The sequence below is a fragment of the Physeter macrocephalus genome, chromosome 11 (assembly GCF_002837175.3).
Source record: "Physeter macrocephalus isolate SW-GA chromosome 11, ASM283717v5, whole genome shotgun sequence".
In the NCBI taxonomy this organism is placed as follows: Eukaryota; Metazoa; Chordata; class Mammalia; order Artiodactyla; family Physeteridae; genus Physeter; species Physeter macrocephalus.
Window position 1 is genome coordinate 174354557 of NC_041224.1, and position 19509 is coordinate 174374065.

Here is a 19509-nt window from a genome sequence, read left to right on the forward strand (position 1 = left end):
CGCCGGGGGAAACGAGTCTAGCGGGTAAGGCGGGATCCTAGTGACGTCTCTGCGCCCTCTGTCCCCGGCAGTGCCAAGCACCCTTCTTGCATTATCACATTAAATAGGAGCCACTGCCCTAGGAAGCAGGCGTTACTCTCACTTTGCAAAAAATAAGAGGTTGAGTAACCGGTTACAACCCAGTGTCCCCGTGCTGAGCCCAGCGCTCGGCTGGCACCCGGGGCACGCGTGGGCGCCTCAGTCCCCTCCAAGCGCCTCCACCGACGCGGTCTGAGCGGAAGCGCAGCCGCCGCGACCTCGGCGGAGAGAACGGCGGGACCTCACAATGCACCGGAAGCGGCGCCTCTCCGGGGCCTTCCTCGCGCCGTCCGGGCTGCATCGCCCCCATCGGCAACGAGAGCGGCCCGGCACGAGGGACACCCCCGAGCCCAGAGCCTCCCAAACGGCTCCCACCCATACCCCCTACATGTGCCGCGGAAGCCGGACACAACTGGGGCGGAAGCCGCCGGAGTGCCTGCCGGCGCACGAACTACACTTCCCATGAGGCTTCGCGGCGGGCCGGTCGGCTGTTGCGCAGGCGCACGCATAGCGTGTGTAGCGGCGTCAGCGGTTCTAGAACGTTGCTGTGGTAGCGCTCGGGCGCCATGTTAGGACGAAGGGGAAGGAGGAGAAGCGCTTAAAGCGGCGGGAGCGGGTGCGGGAGTGGGGTTGCTCCCAGGGCTGAGGCAGGCGCCCCCCCCTCCCTCCCGCCTCAGTGGATCATGCCCAGGGCGGCAGCGGCGGCGGTTGCGGGGGGGAAGTGACTGGGCGGTGCCGGCGCAGGAGACGATGCCGTTGTAAGTGATTTGTATTCTGTTTTCTCTTGCACGCCGGCGGGGCCTTGGGGGCGTCGGGGGAGGGGAGGGGGGAGGGGGGCGCGCGAGCCGGGCCCTCGCCCCGAGGGGTAGGCGGGCGGGACTGGGGCTCTTCCTGTTTCCTCTCCCACTCGCCGCCGCACTTCCCCTTGTGTTCGGTTCCCGCTTCCCCTTACCCTTTCCTGGCTTCGGCGGTTGTCGGGCCGGGGGCCTTCCCCTTCCGGAAGGGCCGGAGGAGCCTCTAACCTTACTGCACCAGCTCCTCTGCCTCGTCCGATAAAAGAAAGGGGGGGTTGGAAAAAAACCCCGGGGCCCAGCTGCCGGGGAGGAAGGCCCTGCTCCTCGCGGGGTCTGCACACGGGGTTCGGGCTCGCCCCCCGGCGCCTCTCGGGCTCGTTTCGCTGCTGCTGTTCCCGGCCTAGCTCTCCCTTCCGTTTCCAAGATGCCCACTTCGTGCGCCAGTGTTAACCCACTTCCGCGTCCCAGCTTGCCTGAGCACGAGTTAAAAGCCCAGTTTTGAGCGTCGAGCCCAGCTGTTCGAACATCCCCTCCCCCCGCCTCCGTTCCCTCCAGCCTTTCGGCTGCCAGGAGAGGGGCACTTTCCCGGGTGCCCCCTGTCGAAAGGCGTTGCGTTACGTGTTGCTCTCCCGGTTTTGTTTCGATAGGGTCGCCGGATTTCATTTTGCTTCCGTCTTTCCATCTGCAGTGATACTTTCTGTTCTTCTGATGGTAGACTTTTTCTTACTGTAGTCCATCTATGCCTTCTAATCTCACTAGGCCTGCATCTTATACTTTCTTTCCCTTGTTGGGTTTTTTAAAGTTGTTTTCTTTTTCTTTCCTCTCTCTCTCAAAGAATGGAATGTAATTTGAGAACTCATTGTTGATCGAAAGATTACAGCCTTTTTTTTTTGCGTGTATACAGCAGAGTAGAGGCCTAAATCGTGAGACTGCATTTCTTCCATTTTTGAAGATTCAAGGGTAAGAGATGGGGGGCCGAGTTCTTTTTGTAGCGCCGAAGCATGTAATTGACCCTTGAAGTTTTACTTAAACGCAGAATAAAGGTTTTGGGGTTTCTAGACACCTAACGTAGCACCTCTCGCTTATTTTTTTTTTTAAAGTAAAAACAACTTCTTTTTTGCAAATATCACCGATTTTAGTTTTACAGTTTTATTTATGTATGTGTATATGTGTGTGTATGTCTCTTTTTACAGGTGAGGCTCTAACTTTGAAGCAGGCTTTAAAGACATCTGTCCCATTTTACACGATATTTTAAAAAGGAATCTCATGCTCCTTCCTTCTCACCCACTCTAGTCATTTTGTTAAGAGGCCTATCAACATATTATTTCTGTAGTGAGGATATTTGTTAATTTTAATTAAATATAGCAGACCTAAAATCTTATAAGGTGCAAGGTCCCTGTTAATTGAATCATCCTTTTATAGAACAGTAAAAGGGGTTACTAGGAGAACCGAGTCTAAGCAAGATTTTTGTGGCATTTTTCAATTCAGCAACAATTAAAGTAAACCTAAATGTTTGCAGTAATGCCATGTGACTTCTTTGTGTTAGCTCACGTTTTATTGCTGTTTTGTAAAAAGGACTTCTCTTTCTGATAATCATGTCAGTATTAAAAATTGATCAGTAATAGGAAATGTATGCCTTAAAGGGCTTTAATGAAGAAATAACTTAATTTGTGTCTTTTTAGAAATTAAAAGTTCTTTTATACCTGCTTTTTCCCAACATGTTTTGAGGAAGGGAGGTATACCTTTCCTTTAAAGACCTAAGTGCTTCACATTGTTTGGAAGTTAGTGCAAATGTTTAAAATGGAAGACAAAGTGAAGGCAGCAGATTCTCACACATGGATATTGTCTTTCTAGTGTGTTTCTTGAAATGTGAACAATATGGCCAGTTTTTCATTAGCTTTTCTCTTATTGTTAACCCTATGTGTACTATAGTCCTTTTAAAGTAAACTAAAAGAGCATAGACTGCCTAGTTAAGTAGACCTTTTTTCTCATTAGTTTGTTTTCTTTGTTTTTCATGTTCCGGTGTCATTAATTTTATTTCTTTGATGTTTTGAATTGTGATTTCCAGACTGTATTGTGTTTGACTTCCACTTTCCTGTTTGGTGTGGCTGTTAAGTCTTTGTGTGTGGGTGGGGGGGTTAAGGTATAGGTAAATTGTCAGAATGGATGGAAATCAAAACAGATTACTGAAGTTACATCGTTAGAAAACATTGTGAGCAGGTCTCCATATATTGTCCAAAAGCATATGTAATTGCATATATAATTTTGAAAAGCTGGTATGGTTTAAGAGCCATGGTGATTAAGCTTCCAAAATTTTTGATAGTCTTAGGATCCATTAATACCAGATTTCTCATGGTGGTACTAGTCACATTTTAGGCTGATAATTCTGTCCTGTGTATTGCAGGGTGTTTAACAGCATGCCTGACTTCTACCTACTAGATTGTGGGAGTCCCACCCCCCATGTCCTGGTAATGACAACCAAAAATGTGTCCAGATATTGCCAGATGTACTTTGGGGGCCAAAATCTTGTTGAGAACCACTGCATTAATACAGCGTATAATCCCTGTATGAGAACTATATTCCAATTTCTGCCTTGCTCTGTGCTGGTCAGATCATTATTTGCATCAGCTCAGTTCCAGCTATCACTGGTAATAAAAAGACTTTAAGGGGAGTAAGCATTATCAGTGACTTAGCATTCATGCCACATTTGTAGAATGTTATTGGAAGAGATATTTAGCAAGACTTGGGGGAGACAATAGCTTTTCTTCCATATTTTTGGGGTTGTCACAAAAAAAGAGGGAATTGGAGTAGTTTCATGTAGTGATAAGAGGTAGAACTAGGACCTTTTGGTGGGTAGTAATATTGTGTAGTAGTGGTTCTCAGAGTGTGATTTATAGAAGCCTGGATGTTGGGGGTCCTTGAGATCCTTTTAGGGAGTACATAAAATCCAAACTTTTCATAATATTGAGATGTTATGTCTTTTTTAGTCTGTTGACATTTGCACCAGTGGTGCAAAAGCAGTGGTGGGTAATGATGCTTTAGGAAGAATCAAGGCAGAGGCACTGTCTTCTACTAGTTGTCATTGTATTACTTCACTACACACATGCACACAAACACAGTTTGAAAAAAAAGTCCTTGATGAAGCAGTAAAAAAATGTTAATTTTATTAAGTCTTGACCCTTGAGTTTTTTGAATATGTTGTGGTAAAATGGGAAGTACACATAAAGCTGTATGCTAAAAAGTAGGATGGTTGTTTTGCGAAGAGCACATGTTATGATTGATTTGTGAGCTAAGCTAGTGCTTTTCTCATTGAGCTCTGTTTTTACCTGAAAGAACAGTTGATGAACTATGATGTTCATACTTGACTGCTTAGAATTTACTTGAAAAATGGAGCCTGTCTCTTTAAGGAGAACAACTGACAGTATTTGTGGCCAGAGATAAAATTTGAGCTTTCAAGCAAAAATTAGAATTTTAGAATGCTTGTTTCTGTCATTGTGAGCTTGATAGCCTCCCAGTAATTAAAAATGTTTCTGATTTGATTGATGGTGATATTAGTGAACTTTTTTTTTGATATTGAAAAATAATGTGCCAACATTTGGAAGATATACATATCTTAAGTGAACCCACATTTTCCAAACCACCAATCATGATGTAATAAAATCATGCATGGGTAAAGGTACATTTAAAGTGCAAGGTGGACCAGTCGATTTTAATGCAAGAGTACAAAGGGTTTATTGCTGTGGTTTCTGCTTTCATACTGTAACTAGTCTCTAAGAAATTTACCACTTGTGGCATTTTGGTGTAATATCAAAGAAGAATATCTAAAGTTATTTGAAAAGGCTATTAAAATACTCTTTTCTAGTTATAATGGTGTAATGCCAGGTTTTATTCCTGTGCATCTACCAAAACAAACTTACCAAAAGGGATTGCATGCAGAAGCAGATATGGGAACCAGCTATTTTTGATTAAGCCAGAGTTAGAGATTTGCAAAAATGTAAAATAGTGTTGTTCTTCTCACTAAGTTTTTTGTCTTGGAAACCAGTTATTTTTTTTAAAGTCATTTATGTTAACATATAATAGATTTCTTGTTACTATACAAAAATTTCCTTGTTGTAATTTCTAATGTAGTAAATAGTGGCAGACATAATCCATATAAACAAAAGGTCATTGGAGTCCTCAGTAAATTTTAAGAGTTGTGAAAGGGTCCTAAGACCCAAAAGTTCGAGAAACTGGTGTATGGTAACAGCTGACAGCTGTCCCAAGCTGCGCTGTTTCCAGCGGTGGTGTCTGTGCAGCGTCTCTGGTGGTTTTTGAACGGTCTGGAGGAATGGACACACACATGATTTAAAGACATTTTTTGTTGTCAGTGAAAAACAGTGTATTAAATAACCTTTGAAAGGTAACTTCTAACTGAGAGATTTTGATTCTCGGATTTTAAGATGTAGAGATTTTGTAATGAATTGCTTGCTGCTTAATAAATGTTAGTTATGGTTTTGAAATGTGGTATTTTACTTTAAGCATGTTGTCGGTTCATGCTTTTTGATGGAGAAATTGGGAGGGAAGATAATTGGATTTGAGTAAATTTGTAAGTCATTTCCCACTCCCTGACACCCCCTCCCTCAACCCCCCAAAGCCTTCTGGCTTGAAAACATAATAAGTTTTAAAATGTTTTGGTTCATCAGAATATTCCATTCCTTGGTAACTAAGCTACTTCAAGTTAACATTACAATTAAATTTCACCTTGAGTTGCATCTAGGCAGGTTTATAAAAGCTACTCTCAGGCAAAATGAGGCCAGTTAGAGTCCCAGCTATTTTTCATTTTTGGTTGGTGGAAGAGGCATGTCTTTTATTTGGTATGTTCATCGTTCTGATTATTCAGCAGCTTTTAAATAATTGTACAATCTGAGTTTATGATTCATAAAACAGCACCATTGCAGGAGATATTAGTTCTTGTAAAGTGAGGCTCAAAGTCGTCACTCCTCTAAGGTCTTAAGGCTGCTAAGTTGTAGACTGCAGCCGAATTCAACTCTGGGTTCCGTGTTTCATTCTCATTCTAGTACTGTACCATTTTCTGTGTGTCTTGTTGGGAACTGTGTTTCATCAGCTCAGTGGGAGTCTGTTTGTATGTCCTAAGTATACTTAACTTTCAAGATCAAGTGGTGTGGAAGATAGGTGTTTTTTAGTCGTTGGATTGCAGGTCTGCAGAATTTTATAGCATTCTCATTTGAAAATTTAAGGATTTGCAGAAGAAAAAAATGTAGGAGTTTAAATTTGATATTTTTATTCCTCTTCTGTCACAGAATTGTCTCACATTTCTGTTCCCTCTATATTTCGTTCAGAGACCAGCTTCTTGCATTTTACAGTAGTCTTTATAGTTTTAAATAAGTTTTTATTTAAGAATAGTGTTCCTGTCATTTTGGTTATCAGAAACATCTAAATTGCATTTCTTGTTTATAATACTATGATTTAATATATTTTTGACTATTCTTTTCTGATACATTTTTATACTTTGTAGATTCTCTAGTTACATTTCTTTCATTTTCAAATTGTGCTTGACAAATACTGATGCAGGAATGCTGTGGTTTGGCTGTTTTTGTTTTTGTTTTTTTTTTTTTACTTCCAACCCCTCTTGGAGAGAGGGGAGAGGGACAGTTGAAAGTGCCCTTAGGAAGGAAGGAGAAAATAACCTGGCCATTGTTACAGTTCAGTAGCAAGTACCCTTTCTCTGGATAATCAACCTTTTATTTCCAAAGTTTGGCATTGGGATTCATTATAATTTATTCCCCTTGAGCGTAAACTATTGCTTCATCTATACTTGAGCCTCTGCTGCTGCTTCCCAAATATTGGCTGGATGATCCACCTGGAATACATATTTTAAGACTGTAGCTAGGTTCTAACTATGTTTAGTACCAGTTACATAGGATGGCAGGTGAATTAGCCATCCTTAGAATAATGTCTTAGTGAGCAAATACGTTGTCTTGACTATATGCTTGACTTTTAAGCTACAGGTAAAATTTAAATATGTGTTAAACTTCTTGTGAAAGAGGAGATTGTATTATTTCTGCTAAGAATTAATATTTAATGCATATTCATATACTTTAGAGAGATCCCATATTCCTATTCTGTTCAATGTCCTTTTTTCCTGCTTAATTTGAATGGGCATATTACATTTAAGGTTAAGGCCTTTAAACAGCAAATTACATACTGTGGTTATACATTAAGTGTTTTTTTTTTTAATTAATTAATTTATTGGCTATGTTGGGTCTTAGTTGTGGCATGCGGGATCTTTTGTTGCTGTGCGCAGGCTTCTCTCTAGTTGTGGTGCGTGGGCTCTGTAGTTGTGGCGTGTGGGCTCAGTAGTTGCGGTGCACAGGCTCAGTAGTTGCGGCGCGCGGGCTTAGTTGCTCTGTGGCATGTGGGTTCTTAGTTCCCCGGACCAGGGATTGAACCGGCATACCCTGCATTGCAAGACGGATTCTTAACTACTGGACCACCTGGGATGTACCCATTAAGTGTTACTGTGATTTATCTGATTACTTCTAAAGAAGAATATCAAGTAAGTTAAGCTTTCAGTTTTAACTTCACTGACTAAAACTAGCAAGAAATGACAGTTTCTGTTGGCTAGGATCTATACATTTTGAGGCAATTGACCCTTTTAGTACTACGTGCCCCCAATTCCATATGCCCAATGTAAGGAGGCAGAGATTCATCAGTAGCATGAGCTTTGTTTAAATTGGGATGAAAGTCGTTAAATATTAACTAGTACAGAAAACACCACTGGTGATTTGTTGTCCTTTCCTTTGTGTGTTAGTCATCTGCAGAGGCTGCTCTTTTCCCCTTCTCCAAGTCATTTAGAGTGCATACCTCCTTAACCTTTTCCTTTGGTATGTCCTTGATTCTTTGTTTCTGTAATGTTTATTTTAAGCTTTTACTTTGCACTGATCTGTTGTTTAAAGATCTGAATCCCAGACCAAATTTGAGATTGTCACTGAGGATAGAGACTATCTTTGTATTCCTGATTTTAGCATTGTCTTTCATACATATTTAGGATCCTAGTTCAGTAAATTTCAGCCTAATAATATACTTTCTGGGAAAAATAACTTAAATGAGGAAAAGGTGCTTTTAGGAAAATTGGATTGATGAAGTTTGATAGATAGCTTTGGTGCTTTACCAGTTTTCTAGAGCTGTAAATCATGATTTGCTTTGTATTTAATTTTCTAATCACAAAGCATTACACTGAAAAATCCATTTTAAGGTTTTTATTTCAGTTCTTTAAAATAACATTTTGATTAGCATAAACTACAAAGCTAATAATCAAAAAGCTAATTATTGATTTAAATTGAACATTTGTTTGCTGTCCCTTGCTGTTGGGGAATGATTTTAGGGGGTGGTTTTAGCCTCTTCACTAGGACAGACTTAATGGTGAATAGTAGAATTAGATGATTTTCAACTTTTGCATGACTTCATTCATATTTATCTTTAAAAGTACTTTAACAAATGGAAACAAAATCCTGGAAGATGAAATTCTTCCACCAATCAGTTCTGCTTGGTGTGTTTCTATGCATGTATAGACATAATACACAAATAATTTTTAAAGGTACAAGACTGTATGTTGTGAAAGATGTATAGAGGCTTATGATTATAGTCAGATGCCTGAGATCATATCCTGACCCAGTGAATAGAGTCGTTGGAATAGTCAGGAATAATGTAAAGTGCTTGCCACACTAACTGGAATATGTTGAGGTTTCAATAAATACTAGCTATTATCATAATTATATTCTACAGCTTTTTTCACCTGACATATTGTGGGCATGTTTCCATGCTACTACATGTGATAACCACCTCATTCTTTTTGTATAGCGTAGTATTAAGTTGTAAGAACATACTGTAATTCGCCAGTCCTGTATTATATTAGTGGCTATTTAGGTGGTTTCCAGTTTGTTGGTGCATTGTATACAGTGCTCCAGTGAACAACCTTGGGTATCTTTTGTATTATTCCCGTAAGAAGGGTCAAATTCCAGAATCTGTAGGGTCAAGAGAGGTATTTATTTACAAATACCAAGCATGCTCCCTCTATAAAGGATAGTGCTGGGGTAGACGTTGCTCATTTCAAGCTTATTGTTGCTGAACGGGATTTTGGGCCCGTGTTTGGCCTGTCTTCTAAGCCAGTGTATTCGTACCCCAGGAGCAGTAGAAATTTGTGCTTTAATGTACACATTTAATATACTAAAAAGGTGTTGTAAATTAAAGAGGCTGTGTCTTCCAACATCAGGGCCTTCAGTTTGAGTCCTTGTGTCCTAGTATTTCTGTAAGATAGATTGCTGGAGGTGAAGTTGCTAGACCTAAGCTTTAAAAAAAAAATTTGATGAATATTACCAGATTGCTTTTTAAAATGCTATACCACGTTCACATCCTTTGTGATGGGTAAGAGTACTCATTTTCTCACACCATTGCCAACGTTGGAGGTTTATAACAAGTCTTTCTTTTTTTACCAGATGTACATCAGCTTTGTTTTTCTCCAGTCTGACAGAAAAAGTGATCGTCTTAATGTGCTTCCTTGATTTGCAGTGAAACTTTTAAAAGTTGATTTAAGAACATATTAAGAATACAGGTTTCCCCTCCGTATGGTCCTGTGAAAGCTTTTGTAAGCCAAAATGGCATAAAATGAAGAAGCATTTACCTTATACACATCTTGCTAACACATGCATAGAATAAATTGAGATAAAGCATTGCTCACAGACACAGTTCCAGGCTATGGTAGTTTGATGCTGAATATACGTATATCCTGGGGGAAGAAGCTTGTTAGTGTCGCTCTTGCTACTGGGGCACACGCTGCCTCTGAAACCGCTTGCAAAACAAACGAAGAGTGTTTTTGCTTTTTGCCTTTTTTTCGTAAAAGTGAAAATCCTCTTTGGATTTCATTCACTTAGTGAAAACAGGTACTAATGTAGGTTTTTCATTTGAGTATTCCTTAACTTTCCTCACTGACTTGAAGTGGTCATCAATATGATATATCCAAAGATTGATCATACTTTGACTCTTTGAATGTATGGCTACTAAACTATAGTTTACAAATCATAGGAACTTGCACTATTTGAGTTAGCTTTATAGTTACTGTAATCAAAGTGGTGGTTCTTGATATTTCAGAGCACATGTATTGGTTAAATTGGGTGCCTAAACTTTTGAAACAAGTATCTGGCCGAAATAAGCAGCCTACAGTCATATGCCAATTTCACAAAAACGTTGCCATTTCTAAGTACCTAAATATTTATCCTAATTAGAGTTAGGTGTTAGACAGCCTAGCATGAGGAAAGGATGGACCTTTCTTTTGAGTATTGGTTTAAAAACTTTCCGTGTTTGGAAACTGGGCTTTCATGTCATAAACGTGTTATAGTATTTAAATTTCTAGTTTGCCATCCAAAGTAGAGAAGAGATATAATAAATTCTAAGGTAAATCCACAGAGTTACAACTTAACAAGAATCACATAACTAGTGGCAGAAATGAAACCAGAGTGGTATAACTAGTACAAGTGAAATCAGGCCTGCTTTGTCTCTTTTCAGATTGCTTCTGGGTTGAGAGCAGTTTTTGTGGACAGAGTTTTGAATGCCATTTCCAGAAGTCATGTGGGTTTTTAAGGAAGCTGTGTGTTAGGAAGGTTACACTTGGTAGCAGTATGAATGGGAGTCTGGCATAGCAGGGGAGTAGAAAGAGTGGGACTAAGATGCCAAGAGGCAGAACAAGTGTAGTTGGAATGGAATTGTTATATAGAATGTTGTTGAAATTAAAAATAATAATAATAAAAAAGGAAAGGTGGGTGTATGTCCTGGGTAAGCTTTGCCTTGATGAAAATTATTTTAAATATTATAAAGAAAATGCCCTGTGTTCTAAGAGAGAGAAGAATTCTGAAAATATTTAGTATTGTGCCCTCTTTGTTTCTCCCCCCTGACTCCCAGAAAAGTGGGGTTGGGGGAGTAGTGTTTGGCTGTCTTTTGTAATTTTGGAGGGGGGCAAGATTCGTATATGTACTGTATGTATAGGTATTTATATCTTGCTCTGACCCAGAAAGGACTTAAGAATGCTTTAGTCACATTTTAAAACTAGCACGGTGTTTGCATTAAAGGTGGATGACAAGGGAGAATCAGGGTAGATATATAAAACAGCAAGAAATTAGGGTACTAAAACAGTTCTTACAGAAGTACAGTGATTTTTGGATTTCTGTAGAGAACTTGCTGGATGGCCACCAGTTTTGCTCTAAGAATTCAGGCAGTAGCCTAAAGGTAAGTACAGATATGTTCATGAGATGAAAATGAGCCAGTTACTCAGGAAAAGCACAACTGTTCTTGATATTTAAATTGAAAACCAGAAAGAAATTTCAGTGGATCACAAATACTGTGGCTCCGTATCTCGTTTTTTTTTCTCATTGTTTTATATAATTGTAGAAGTTATTTTTAAAATAATGTCTGAAGAAAACTAAATACTGGTAAAAATGTCTCTAGAAAGTGACGGACATGGGCAGGTGTCTCATGTGTTCAAGAATTTGAGGGAGAGCTTTGCATTCTTGAGATTGATAGCTAGCTGTCTGGTGTAAAGTCTGTAAAGCAGAATCCTTCACATTACCCAATATTGGAGTGTGTATATTTGTTTTGTTAGCAACAGAACAGCAACAAAAAGATCCTTAAATTGTTTTATCACTCTACTTAATTTCTAATATTAAAAATTAAATGGAAAATTTTGACTTCTTCCATTTAAAGCTCAATCATAGCTAATATTTCTACATTTTGGACATTCAGAGCATCTGGCAGCCTAGAATTCCTAGTCTAGCCACTTAGCGTTAAGATTAAGGCCATATCGATTGGAGACACAGGTATCTTGTACCTTTCAAAACATGTATTTGTTTCTTTTATTTGGTTGTGATTTACTTTTATTTCTTTTCATATGTGTTCTTGAATTAGTATATGTTCTGTATGTAACTTGTATTAGATGTGTATACATACAGAGATATGTGATACATATGTTCTCTCTCTCTCTTTTTTTTTTAGTTGCGACAGGTGGGATCTTTCCTTGCAGCTCACAGGCTTCTCTGTAGTCGTGGCATGTGGGCTCAGTAGTTGTGGCAAGTGGGCTCAGTAGTTGCGGTGTGCAGGCTTAGTTGCCCTGAAGCATGTGGGATCTTAGTTCCCCTACCAGGGATCGAACTGTTGTCCCCTGCGTTGCAAGATGGATTTTCAACCACTGGACCACCAGGAACGTCCCCCTATAATGTACTTTTTTGAATTAGATGGGACAAGTAAATGTGGTTTTATATGATGTGACTACATTTTGAATAAATAAACATTTACAACTGGAGTATGATTTGTTTCCCCATCAGAATGTTCATGTGGAAACTAATGTAGACATCAGATTTTTTTTTCTTCAAATTAAAGTAGACAAACTTGGTGTGAATTTAGAAATCTGAGTCTAGGACTTCCCTGGTGGCACAGTGGTTAAGAATCCGCCTGCCAGTGCAGGGGACACGGGTTCGAGCCCTGGTCCGGGAAGATCCCACATGCCGTGGAGCAACTAAGCCCGTGCACCACAACTACTGAGCCTGTGCTCTAGAGCCCGCAAGCCACGACTACTGAGCCTGCTTACCACAACTACTGAAGCCTGAGTGCCTAGAGCCCGTGCTCTGCAACAAGAGAAGCCATCTCAATGAGAAGCCCACGCACCACAACGAAGAGTAGACCCTGCTTACTGCAGCTAGAGAAAGCCCACGCACAGCAACAAAGACCCAGTGCAGCCAAAAATAAATAAATAAATTGATTTAAAAAAAAGAAAGAAAGAAATCTGAGTCTATAGCCAATATTCTGGTAGTACAGTTGAAGTAGACAAGGGTCTTTGCAAGCATTGATTTTTGTATGACAATGAAGAACCTGAATATTTGAGAAAGAAAAAATGGGAATCTGCAAGAAAGCTTAACCCCACAGAGAATGGGCACTCATTTTGGTGATCATCCAAACTCAACTGGTAATGAATTTAGCCCCTTCAGAAAGGAAAAGAGTGCAGATGTTTGCTCAAAACAAAACAATCCAATAGAGGTTTATTATTTTAAGGTAGGAAAACATGAATTCAGTTTACACTTGACTTGAAAGCTCTCCTTGCATGAACCAAGTCTAGCTAGAAAGGACTTTACACTTGTTTTCATATCTGGCTCTCCTTATGTTAAAATCATGTATAAAAAGTATTCATGATCCTGGGGTGGTCATGAAGGGCTATAGTTTACTTGGAGAAACTCATATGAAGCAATGAACAATGCAAGAAAATATAATTATACTAAGATATGTGTTAAGTGTATTTTTTTAAACTTAATACGTAATTTATCTGGAATCTGTTAGAGCATGGTGTGAAGAAATGGTTAGGCAGTTTTGAGGGCCACCTTTTTGGTGTCAGCTTTGTGGAACCTGATGATAACTATTTGTTGATTGACGAAAATATGTATTAACCAAGATATTATGAATGCATTTACACTTAATTAATTTGTATATTCTACTCATGGGAGATGCTACATAAATTTGAAAAATAGAACATTAAGATATTTAGTCTTTGGAGGATGTTTGGTGCTCATGTGGATCTGCAGCTCTGAATTAACATCATAGCCTTGTATAGCTGTGCAATATAAAGTAGTAGGAGGAAGTGATGAGACATACGTTACTTGCTGTAAGAGATAATAAATCTGACTCATTTATTCAGCAAATGTTACTATAAAATCTGAATTAAAATTGAGACAATGCATAAGTTTAGGAAGCATTGGTTAAATGCTATACAGCCTAGTGACTAATTAGTAACAAACACTATGGGCTTCCTGGCATTCTTAGATTTTCTGTTGATATCAGAAGTCAAAATATAAAATGTAGTCCTGCAGTCATAGTATAAACCAGAACCCAGGGATAGGTAGTAAATGCATAATGGGACCTGCCATAGGATTCTGGCATCTTATTGCTTTAGTAGATTATTGCACTTTAATTAGAAGTACGTATATATATTTAGAACTTGAAAAAAAGTAGGTGTGTGTGTGTATAAATTATTTCTTAAGGAACAGAATTTGGGGCAAATAACTGATTCGGATGTTAGCTTCTTCCTTAGTCTTTACCTGGTTCTGTATGTTATTTGACCAGGTAGTTTTTAGTTAATAATTGTGCTGCTTATCTTGAGAGTCCCTGTCCATTGATTTAAAAGGGGAGAAAAAAAACCACGACAGTTGGTTTCACCAAACAATAATTGAGTCAGATTAATTTCCTAAAGCCTTTCTTTAGAGCATGCCATACCTTTTCACCAGTTATATTAAAACCCTATTGGTTGTAAACATCTGGAATTGCTCTTAAAACGGAAAAACTTTTGACTAGTCATTGTTGAAGTGTAACTCTCTTACCAAAAATTCTGTAACAAGCTTAGTGTGAATATAGTTCTTCCCCTCCAAGTTATGTTTATGTTATTTGTCTCATTATGTATGAGTTTCATTCATTGCAAGTCAGATGTGAAATTCCATTTGGGAAGTCTGTTGTATTGGTAAAATAGTGTTTTTATATATATCCTCATCTTTAGAAATAACAATTTAATAGATTTTGGCTCCTTTTCAAGAAGTAAGGAGTATGTAAAATTTCTCAGAAGTACACTATATCCTAGATTGCATTCTCTCTAGCAGTTTATTTGATCTGGATTCTTTTTTTGGGGTCTGCTTTGGGTCTTTGTTGCTGCGTGTGGGTTTTCTCTAGTTGTGGCGAGTGGGGGCTACTCTTCGTTGCGGTGCGCGGGCTTCTCATTGCAGTGGCTTCTCTTGCTGCGGAGCACAGGCTCTAGGCGCGTGGGCTTCAGTAGTTGTGGTGCACGGCCTTAATTGCTTCTCAGCATGTGGGATCTTCCCGGACCAGGGCTCGAACCTGTGTCCCCTGCTTTGACAGGCGGATTCTTAACCACTTCGCCACCAGCGAAGTCGCTGATCTGGATTCTTATTTATAGTTTATTTAGATATTTAGATAGTGGCAAAGTTAAAATCCTTGGAGTGGGAGGAGAACTAATGTTTTCATCACTTAATTTTTGTGTTACTTTTTGTTTTAAAACAAACAAAATGTATTGAAAGTTTTTTGGGGTATGGCAGGGAACCAACTATGTTTAGAAATGCATTTTACTAAAGCATTTTTTTCTAGTCATGCTGATTAGTTTTAAATTGTAGAAATTTTTTGACACTAATTTTATCCAGTTCTGTTTGCAGTCCAGTTACAACGCAGGGATCACAGCAAACACAGCCGCCACAGAAGCACTATGGCATTACCTCTCCCATCAGCTTAGCAGCCCCCAAGGAGACTGACTGCCTACTTACCCAGAAACTAATTGAGACTCTGAAGCCTTTTGGCGTTTTTGAAGAGGAAGAGGAACTGCAGCGCAGGTCGGTGTGTGTGGGGTGTGTGTGTGTATATATCTTTCTTTTTTTGAATTTTATTTAATTTATTTTTTTATACAGCAGGTTCTTATTAGTTATTCATTTTATACATATTAGTGTATATGTATTTTTTTAAGTTACAATTTTTTATTAACATAAACTAATTTTGAGGAACTCAGCAAGTCAGAATTATTCTCCCCAATATATGTCTGTTTCAAACAAGAGTGATACCTAGAAAAAACTTTTCATCTATATAAAGTTCTGTTCCCTTAGTTTTGATCTGTGATACTTTTGGTTAGTATAGTACTACAGCATTGTCAGGAGAAAGGGGAATGCCTTGCTCAGCTAGAGGAATGCCTCACCCAGTGTAACAGTGCCTACATATAGCGAACTACTATAAACTTTCTTTCCGATAACTTAAAAACTGGTTAAATTTAGGACCCACCTATTGAAAGCTTTTTCATTTTAATTAGTAGTGATCTAGAATAAAAAACAACTTGATACTTGATTGATATTTGCTCTATCAACAGGATTTTAATTTTGGGAAAATTAAATAACCTGGTAAAAGAGTGGATACGAGAAATCAGTGAAATCAAGGTAAGGTGACTTAATTGTATAGGAAGTAATTTGGCAGCCGAACACAGCAATTGTCTTATATAACTATTTAGAGTCTTGAATGCGGAATGTGTTTTAGACTGTTGACAGCAGAATTTGTATTTGGTATCTAGCTTTTTGGGGGGTTTTTTTGGCCACACCGTGCAGCATTTGGGATCTTAGTCCCCCAGCCAGGGACCAAACTCGAGTCCTCTGCATTGGGCAGAGTCTTAACCACTGGACCGCCAGGAAAGTCCCGGTACCTAGTTATTTTGAAAGCAGGAAAAACTGAACTGAATTCAGTGATTTTATAAATACTTTTGGTTGTAACACTTCAAAGCTCAGTAATTACTTACACGCTTCACAGAAATAATGTTTCCCTCAAAAGGTGCTTTAAAAAATGTATTAAACACGGTTGTTACAGACAGATGAGTGTGCTTAATTTTGAGGCAAAGTAGTGAAATGTTTTTCATGTTATCAAGAAAAAAATTGACTGGTTTTGAGTCTACCTTATATGCTGGACCACATTCACACACAGCATGAAATAAGTCAGGTTCTTTACAGGTGGTATTTTGATAGATGCTGGATTGTGTCTGTGCCATATTTGTGCCCACTCTTTTAAGAACAATGTAGCATTGTCATTTGGATAAATTGTGGTTTGACAACTGATTTCAATAAAACATTTGCTTCACTTAGGAAAAAAAATGTATTAAACATGTTTATTAAGTATTTGAGAATCTCATTACCTTTTAAGGAATTCTGCAGCAATGAGCATTTTTACGCCTTCAGATGTTAGACTCAAACTGAATTATCTATTTAGTTTTTTATAATAACATTCTTTGAGTTTCTAATAACTTTTTAAAAGAAAATCATACAACTGTTGAATCCATGAATAGGCTTCTGGTAAAGGAAATGTAATTTTTTGTGTTTTTTAAAAATTTTATTTTTTTATACAGCAGGTTCTTATTAGTTATGTATTTTATACTTATTAGTGTATATATGTCAATCCCAATCTCCCAATTCACACCCCCCCCCCCCAGCCACTTTCTCCCCCTTGTTGTCCATATGTTTGTTCTCTGGAAATGTATTTGTAAAGTTGTGTTTAGAAGCCATTTTTTAAAAACTTTGTAAATAGTGGTCATTTTTCCAGGGTAGTACAAAATGTGTATTTAGTCTATAATACAGCTGAAAAATTGATGGTAAGAGAACCAAAGGTAGAAGAAAACCTGAGAGAAGGTATCAAGGTAGAAGAAAAGTAAGTTAAAGTCTTCTGGCTTTAGTCAAATTTATAATATTGTTTTCTTAAAGCAGTGTATATATATATATTTCAAAGCAACTGATTAAAACTTTAGCAACCGGAATATTCTAAACTGGGGACTCCATGTATACTACATGTTTGTCATTGATAGAGTTTTGATAAAAATGATATTTTGAAAAGAATTTCTTTTTGAGCTGAGCAAAGGATGTCCAGGTTTAAGTATTTTTACTCATTTATTGAACTTAGTGATTCTTTAATCTTGTATAGGAAACACAGCTTTGTTTTTAATGGCATTTTCTTAGACATTTAAGTTGAAAACCGTTATAAGGCCAGAACTTAGATTTATTTAATGTGAAACAAGAGTATTGTCTCATCGATAGTTTTGTTTCAGTAATTGAGTGCCTAGTTTCTTTAACTGGTAATTCTATTTTTAAAAATTAATTAATTAATTAAGTGGCTGTGTTGGGTCTTCGTTGCTGCGTGTGGGTTTTCTGTAGTTGCGGCGAGCGGGGGCTACTCTTGGTTGCGGTGTGCGGGCTTCTCATTGCGGTGGCTTCTCTTGCTGCGGAGCACGGGCTCTAGGTGTGTGGGCTTCAGCAGTTGTGGCTCGCGGACCCTAGAGCACAGGCTCAGTAGTTGTGGCGCACGGGCTTAGTTGCTCCACGGCATGTGGAATCTTTCTGGACCAGGGCTCGAACCCGTGTTCCCTGCACTGGCAGGCGGATTCTTAATCTCTGCGCCACCAGGGAAGCCCTAACTGGTAACTCTTGATACAGTTCTTCCTGCTGGTTTTCTTGAGGGTAAGAAAAATTGTTTGGATTAATGAAATTAATGCTCATTCCTAATCAAATTTGTCTGTGTCCTTTTCTCTGTAGCCTAACTCTGTAGGTAGTAAATTGGTTAGAGAATGGGACTTTAGGGGTTAGGCTTTACAAGTTTGATCTTTTGTATCTGTTTTCCTAGGGAGAATTTCTTCCTCAGCTGCTTGGTTTTAAGACCTGATAGAGGAGAGGATGTCTTGATGTTGACACTGTTGATATTTTGGGACCACGTAGTTCTTTCATTTCTGGCCACGCCGCGCGGCTTGTGGAATCTTAAGTTCCCCGACCAGGGAATTGAACCTGCATCCTCGGCAGTGAAAGTGTGGAGTCCTAACCACTGTACCACCAGGGAATTCCTCACATATTTCTTCTTTAGGGACTGTCCTGGAAGATGTTAAGCAGCACTCTTCCAACTAGATGCACTGACTGTCTGGTCTCCCTAAATTGTGACAACCAAAAATGTCTCCAGTTAAATCAGTAGCAAACCACTGATTTTTTTTTTGGGTGGCATGTGGGATCTTAGTTCCCTGACCAGGGATTGAACCCGCCCCCCCTACAGTGGAAGCATGGAATCTTAACCACTGGACCATCAGGGAAGTCCCGAGAACCACTGGTTTTTGATGTATAGTTACAATTAATTTATAATATTTGGGGGAAAATTTATATAAAATATGAATTTTACTTAAGTTTGATTTGTTTGCCATCTAATATCTTGAGACTTAAAAAAGATTTGCAATTGAAAAGTTCTTCGGTGATGTTAATTAAGAAATCTTAATTTCTGGGTTACAACTGTAATAGCTATAAACATACTAATGTCTAATACAGTAGCCACCAGCCGCACTTGGCTATTTCAGTTTAAATTAACTAAAATTAAACATTTAGCTCCTCAGCCACCCTAGCTACATTTCAAGTGATAGTGAAATATAGCTAATGCCTACTGTATTGGACGATTCTCCTGGAGAGTGCTTATCCGAAAGATTTGTATTTTACTAGAGATGCCCACAGAACATTGTTCTCAGATAGTTTCTTCCTATCTTCTTTGTAGGCATATTTCTGTACACATCTTCCTGGCTTAATTTAAACAACCAAGCCAACTGTACAAGTGGTTTTTAAAATATCTAAACATAGGAAGAGATGGTGGTGTCTACTTTTCAAAAATGTAATACACATTTAGATTGCCTGTTTTCTATAAGTGGTGATTAAGTGTGCCCTTAAAAAACAAGGGAATCCCCTGAGCCTTTTACAATTTATTTATTTTTAGGGTTGTTGGAATATGAAGTAACAATTTATGTCACTTTGGGAAGGTGGTGGGGAAGAGTGGTCTCTCTTATGTTCTGCTGCTGAGTAAGACTTTCCTGAGGAATTAGAAAGTAAAGAGAAACATTGATCTAGCACACATTAAGATTTGTGTTTTTCTTTGTTTTTTTTTTTGTTTTTGTTTTTTTGTGGACAGACATTATCCTTACCACCAAGGGTGGTTAAGTATTCTCTATAGTACTTTATAGTCATGCCAGGGTCAGGAAGATGATTTTTTTTTTTTTTTTTTT

At 38.7% G+C, this 19509-nt stretch overlaps 1 protein-coding gene across 9 annotated transcripts in view; it reads left to right on the forward strand.

The window, feature by feature from the left end:
* The first annotated feature begins 624 nt into the window (after positions 1-624).
* Positions 625-19509, forward strand: part of PAPOLA (poly(A) polymerase alpha) — a 61126-nt gene continuing 42241 nt past the window's right edge. For 3 of the 9 annotated variants that reach the window (XR_008618741.1, XM_007129521.4, XM_055088702.1), the window contains exons 1-3: positions 627-836; positions 15110-15295; positions 15820-15886. Coding sequence is in view for 5 of the 9 variants with exons in the window: in XM_007129521.4 (XP_007129583.1) it covers positions 829-836; positions 15110-15295; positions 15820-15886 (261 nt within the window). In the remaining 4 variants the exon portion in view is untranslated. Of the gene's footprint in view, positions 837-1776; positions 1833-7299; positions 7429-15109; positions 15296-15819; positions 15887-19509 lie in introns of all 9 variants that reach the window. The other 6 variants (XM_055088701.1, XM_055088703.1, XM_028496375.2 and 3 more) reach the window with 5 other exon arrangements.